Source organism: Musa acuminata, chromosome BXJ1-4 (genome assembly GCF_036884655.1).
Source record: "Musa acuminata AAA Group cultivar baxijiao chromosome BXJ1-4, Cavendish_Baxijiao_AAA, whole genome shotgun sequence".
In the NCBI taxonomy this organism is placed as follows: domain Eukaryota; kingdom Viridiplantae; phylum Streptophyta; class Magnoliopsida; order Zingiberales; family Musaceae; genus Musa; species Musa acuminata.
The window spans coordinates 36,327,614-36,334,262 of NC_088330.1; the positions used below are offsets into that span (position 1 = coordinate 36,327,614).

Consider the following 6,649-nt stretch of genomic DNA (forward strand, 5'->3'; position numbering starts at 1 on the left):
GGTTCTGACTACATAGGAACCATTATATGGATATCCCTTGTCATTATTAAGCTAGAATCTAAAAGATAATATTTACTTGTTGTGAAGTTGTTTTATCCCAACTATTACAAAATGATTATTTTCAAGGATCCTATTTATTTGGTTGAACGTGATTATTTTTTTTCCCCAATTGAAAGTACAACGTTAATCGAGGAAAAAATATATTTATCCTCAGAGAACTTACCTAGACATTATTGTTATTTAATTTTCATTAGCTATCATAAGTCAACTATTACTTGAAAACTCTCATTTAAACTAATTTTATTTAAAAATAATCATCATGCCACAAATGTTAGAGGTGTATAAGTATTTTATATTTTTATATAAATTTTTAACTCAAGCAAAACTTTATTAGCCATGATTAAAAAAATTTCAATTGATGGTTGTTAATGATTATATATATATATATATATATATATATATATATATATATATATATGTGTGTGTGTGTATAATCTTAATATTTGGAAGTATATATATTCGTTAAGTATATATACTTACGAGGCATCTAAAAGATGCTATTTTGAATCAGTGAAGTCACGTGCTAGGCGCCTGGGCGAGCGCCTGGTAAGTGGGCTGGGCGGGCGGGCAATTACAACCGGGCGCGGCCCAGGCGCTCGCCTTGTCCTGATTCAAATCAGGCTGGGTCGAGCCTGGATCGAGTCAATTGCATTTGATTCTGGTTTGATTGAACCAGATGAAACAGTGTCAACACCCCCAACCCCCATCTCCCACCAAACCCCCACGAGTGCGGCGTTCTCCTCGGCCGTCTTCGTCTCCATCGGCGAACAGCGACGACGGCGTCTTCCTCCGACGGGCTCTACTTCTGGTGGCGGCGGTGCATCGCGACGCCTTCCCCCGGTAACTTCTCTCTCTCTCTCTCTCTCTCTCTCTCTCTCTGGCGGTGCAATGCCCCGTTTCTTTCCTCTACTCACTCGCAACACGCCCACCCTCCGTCTACTCGCTTGCTTTCTTCTTCTTCCCCGCGATGCAGCCCCCCTCCCCCCTTCTTCTCTATCGCAGCACACCCCCACCCCGGGAGGCGGCCCTCGCTCGCATCCTTGGGTCGGAGGCGTCTTGTTCCTGTTTTCCTCTCCCTTTCTCATAGCATCCTCTCTGCCTCTCTCTTTCACATGGCTTCTGTCTGCCTCTCCCTTCTTTCGACGACCCTCTCCACCTCTCTCTTTCTTCCTGCACACCGCGCTCCTTTCCGCCTACTGTCATTCTAAGCCTTCGCCCTTGCCTTCCCCTGCCATCAGCCTCCTTCCCTTGCCTTCCCCTACTCTCAACCAACCTGCTCCTATTCTCGGCCCCCTCCCCTACAAAATTATTTTTTGTTTATAATAGTTAACTCTTATGGATGATAGTTTATTGAATAGCGTTAATTACTTTATTTGTGACTGCTAGAATTTTGAATGGTTGATTTTGATGTCAATTTTGAATTGTAAATTTTTCCTATAATTTTGAATAACGTTAATTTTCACATTAATAATTCTTTTGTTTTGTTATTTTATTACTAGCACTTTAATATTTTGTAGACGGTTAAATGAATGTCATTTGATATTTAGTGGTGATAATTTGAATATGAAATTATATTGAACTCTTATTTTGTCTATTATATATATTTTTTATCATATTCATATTGGCGAGCGCCTTAAATGTTTTGGAACCTTGGCACCTTTTGGCGCCTAGCCCATTGTTTTAGATCTGTTTGATTGGGGAAGCAAAAGGGGTATAGTTGTTTGTAGCTTGATTCGGTTAGTAGCATTCTTTGATGATGAAGCAAGGAATGCTGTCATTGGAAATAAGCAAGGGATTAGTCAGTTTGGCTTGGTAGTGTGGCATTTGCAATGAGATTATGTTGACAATGTTTTACCTAATTAGTCTGGCAGTAGCTCTTTTTTTGTTTTTTAAGAGTCAGTAAAAGATTATCCTGAATGTTGTGCAAAATGGTCATATATTTGCTCAGTGGACGTGAAATGGCAGAGGTGAGGAATGATTTGATGAAAATGATATTTAAGGTAATGCAAAGGAAGCTACTGACATCATTAGTCGTTGACTTGGTGGCTTCAGTCTGCCTTGCCTTGTTCATGATTCCTGTTCCTTAAGTTGCTCGTTGGCCACTTTATTTCTTTAATCAAATTGAAAATGCATATGCTGTCATCATTCAATTGATTTGATTAACAAGATCTGTTTTTACCAAAACATATAGTTTAATGATGATTGGCTGCCATCTTTTTAGAAAATTAAGGTATCTTAATGTAGTGTATCTTGGGTTGTATGAATCAGACTGATTTTAATAAGTTTCTGTTGGTTGCAGTTTGTCTATAAGGGGACCTATACTGCAATACTAGATGGCACCACCTGCAAAAGGTATTTTTGTCTAGACTGGTTTTATTTTTGACTTGGTTTTTAGCATCTTCATATTTATTCAATATGGCAATTTACCCAAAAAAGTAGCCTCCCATTTTAAGTTTTTACCTGGCAGCGTCCCTTTTTGGCAAATTATCGTCCTGCTCGAGGATCATTAAAGCCTTCCTCCCAGCTGTCCGCCTTCAATTTCTCCCTATGTCCTCTTTCGGCAGAGGCCGAAGACCCAAGAAGAAGGTGTACCATCGTGTCCCTGAGCTCGATAAGTTTGTTGACCTCCAGAAGAAGCCCACCCTCCTCCTTCGTCTTCGTGCCATCATAGCGACCTGCAAGGATCGCTCTATCCTCCTTCGCAACCTCGAGAAGGAGGTTGGCTTCATCCAGAAATGGAACTTTCTCAACCTTATCCAGCGCCACCCCACCATCTTCAAGGTCTCTGGCGGTAGTGCCTCCCATGCCCCCATCTCCGTTCGACTCACCGACAAAGCCGAGAGGGTCTCTGTTGAGGAGGCCCGTGCGAGAGAGCTAATGGAGCCTATCATTGTGACGAACCTTAGGAAGTTGTTGATGATGTCGTTGGATTGCCAAATTCGCTTGGAGAAGATCGAGCTCATTGAGTCAGAGCTCGGTTTGCCCCCAGATTTCAAGTATCACTTGATTCCCAAGTATCCGGAGTTCTTCTCGGTGCGAAAGGTTAATGGAATAGACTATCTTTGTCTTGAGACATGGGATTCTTCATTGGCGGTCACTGCTCGTGAGGAAAAATTGGATCTTGGACATGCTCCGATCAGGACCAAAGAGATCCCTAGAGATGGTAATATTATGGGGCCATTTGCTTTTAGATTGAAGTTTCCAGCTGGTTTTCGGCCTAACATGCGTTACCTCGAGGAAGTGGTGAAATGGCAGAAGATGGAATTTCCTTCACCTTATCTGAGTGGAAGGAGTGTTCAACCAGCCACACCACAAGCGAGGAAGCGGGCAGTCGCCATACTGCATGAGCTTCTTAGTTTGACGATGGAGAAGCGATTGACATCTGATAAACTTGATGCTTTTCATAATGAGTATCAGTTGCCCTGCAGGCTGCTGCTTTGCTTGGTTAAGAATCATGGGATCTTTTATATCACAAATAAGGGTGCTCGTAGCACTGTCTTTCTCAAGGAAGCTTATGATGGATGTACTCTTATTGATAAATGTCCTCTATTGAAATTCAATGATAGTTTTGTGGCACTCATTGGAAGGGCTTGTCTTGATCTGAATAATGCAGTGGCAGCATGATATATATTCAAATGCTTCTCTGGTGTAATGCTATTCTAGTATTCTAAGCCTAATATTTCTTCGAAAAAAAGGGAACTTGTACATGTGAGTTATTTCGGTTGAATTCTGTTATACTTGTAAATCTGAACAAAATAGTTGAATCCTAATGTTTAATGGCACCTCCAAGATAACAATCAAGCAAAGCAACATGTTCTGATGAATAGTACAGACACAATCCTAAATGATGAATTTTGTGTTGTAGTAAGAGTGGATAGATGATTAGGATATGTGATTTGACATTGTTAAGCAACATGTGTAATGGTTTGACATTGCTATGTGTATCAATTGTTCCTGTGTGTCAATAAACATTTTTGTTATGATATTTTCTGACATTGATTAGTAGTTTATATATATGTTTGATACTCTTAATATATTTGTTTGCACTTGGTAAATGTGGGTTATCAAATGTGTTTGATGCTGTGTAAATTTTATGTGTCGAGCTTCGTAGGATTGGTGCTTGATAGTCTTATCTGAATTTGTTATACTATATTTCTATGACTTTAGGAACATATATATTGAAAATTGATACGATTTCAGCATGAATAAGCAAATGAGTGTAATGGAATTCATTTGAGCTGTTAGGGTATAAGCAATAATACTTCATGGTGGGCAATGAATTTTGATGGAACCTAAAACACTTTTTGGTGTCCATTATTAGTTGGCAAGTTGAGGTCAAATAATTTGTTCCCTTCCTTTTGTATCAGTTAAGGTTTTCTTCCTAAAGCATCAGGTGGGCATGATGGTTTTCAAATTTTACATTTCTACTGATAATGGTCACTGCTAAAGTCTTTGAAAGTATGCTAACATTCAGTTTACTAAAGGGAGTTATTTGACCCATTATTGTGTATGATTATTCTGCTATCTCTTCATTCCAGGAAGTGGACATGCTTGAACTGTCTACGCTACTTTTCTATTTTCGGTTGAAGACATCTGTGAGTTATAATTGTGTTCTTATGTATTTTACAATATACTTTTTTTTGTATATCAAGAAATGTGGTAATGGCTATTAGTCCATTCTGGGAGTTGCTCTGTCTTTGTGGCCTCAAATAGTTGGGTTTGGTTTAGGGCATTATTATGAGTTGATTATTTTTATGCAATTAGATTTACTGCTGCGTCATTCTTAAAGATAAATGCCAGAAATTCGTAGCATAGATGTAGTTCGTACCACCGTCAATGGTAGTACATGGAATCATGTTCAGTCTGTAGTCATTTCAGTATGTTGCTGGTGCTTGCATTATCTTCATGAAAAAATGCTTGTAACAATAAAATCGCTGAGCGAGTGTTGTGGATGTCTTTGGTTATTCAATGCGGGATTCTGATTGTTTAATCCTAGATTTATTTAGCAACTGTCGTGAATTGTATGTTTTCTTTATACATTCAGTAGATAATAAATTAAATTATTGAGCAGAAGATTCAGTTTGACTTGATCATTGGATATTCATGAATTTGAAAGATCAGTGGTTTGAAGTAAAAGCTCCTGATTTCTCCCTTGTGTTATGTATGTTCTGAAACTTCACTAAATTGATGTAAGTTCCAGCTAATTACCGTCATAGATAAGCAGTTGGTATTTTGTAGTGCCTGTTGTCAAGATATTGTCTGGTACAACTATTTTATATTGTCACTTTGAAGAATCAAGAAAGAGGTCAGAAACACTAAATTTATTTTCTGTCAATTTTCTGATACCACTATTTTTGTTATTTCTTTGAAGCATCAAGAAAGGGATTAGAAACACTGCCTTTATAAGTCTTTGTTTTAGTCAGAGACTGAACAGTTATTTATGGGTTCTCAAGTAGTATCCTGTTGTCTTTTATTTATACCGATTGTTGCTGCGTTAGCTTTTGTTAATTTGTGCCTCAATCTACTGGCAGCTTCCCCCGAGAAGAAGACTGATGGCAAAACACAGGCATTGGTGGTTGGAAGAAGATTAGGACCTCTGTTACTTTTTCACTGACAGAGGTGAGAGAGCCCAAGTATCCGAGAATTAGTGCCCCACCATGAAACAAGCTTGATCACTATCAACCGAGATTGCACTGAAAAAGACGGAAGACAACAACACACCAGCTGTGAAGGAGATGTATGACATCCAGCCAGCCAAAGAAAGTGAATACTTTGATGAGGTCAGTTTAGGTTTTCTTCTGCATGAGCTGCTGCTACACACATTTATAGTTTCATTAAACCGTCGATGATATGTGACTGATCAACCGGGCGTGATGGGACTAGGAAGTATACAGTGAGATTGTAAATTGTTTGATGTAGTGAGTAATAGACTCTGGTTGTTCGCCGTTGTAGAATTCTTATTTAGACAGTTCATATCATCAGTACATAATGTTTTGATGTAAGATTTTAATTCTTTTATGTTTTAACATTAGCATATTGTTCCTTAGAGTTAAGGTTAAAAATATAAAATAAAAAATATTTCTGTGACTCTACCACTCTATCAATTCTGTTCCACTTAATTTTTTCTTTATGATTATATATATTTACAGTTAAGAAATGAGAAATCGCATGATTATAATACATGTTGCAAATAAAGTAGACATCATCTAAGACAACCATCAACTTGATTCTGTATAGTGAAGCTGCATTTGGAATCTAAGACAACCATCAATTTTGGCTTGTATTATTTTTATTTTTTATTTTTTTAAAAACAGTTCAATTATCTTATTTGAAGCATTTTTCTTCTTTTATCCGAACACAGGACAGTAAATTTGTGGTATCATCAAAAGCTCGTTTCTTGGTCCTTCAATATTAAAGACATGAGCTGTGAGTCGTATCATCCATGACACCTTTGGATCGCCAGAACATATGACGTCACGGTGAGAGAGAAAAATCTTACAAACAATTCTTCTCTCTAGAAAAGAGAAGAAGATGACAACTAGAAGGGTAACATTCTATAGAAAAGATAAAGCTATAAATTATAAAATTC

The 6,649-nt window shown here is 38.0% G+C and overlaps 1 protein-coding gene across 2 annotated transcripts; it reads left to right on the top strand.

The window, feature by feature from the left end:
• The first annotated feature begins 760 nt into the window (after positions 1-760).
• Positions 761-3,884, top strand: LOC135661141 (protein WHAT'S THIS FACTOR 1 homolog, chloroplastic-like). 2 transcript variants are annotated; one of them, XM_065176483.1, is made up of 3 exons: positions 761-900; positions 2,360-2,412; positions 2,528-3,712. In XM_065176483.1, the coding sequence occupies exons 2-3, from the start codon at positions 2,394-2,396 to the stop codon at positions 3,682-3,684; spliced, it is 1,176 nt and encodes a 391-aa protein (XP_065032555.1). In that variant the 5' UTR covers positions 761-900; positions 2,360-2,393; the 3' UTR covers positions 3,685-3,712. The 2 variants fall into 2 exon arrangements, with proteins under 2 accessions (XP_065032555.1, XP_065032556.1); XM_065176484.1 differs by lacking the exon at positions 761-900 and having other exon boundaries at positions 2,361-2,412; positions 2,500-3,884.
• The last annotated feature ends 2,765 nt before the right edge of the window (positions 3,885-6,649 follow it).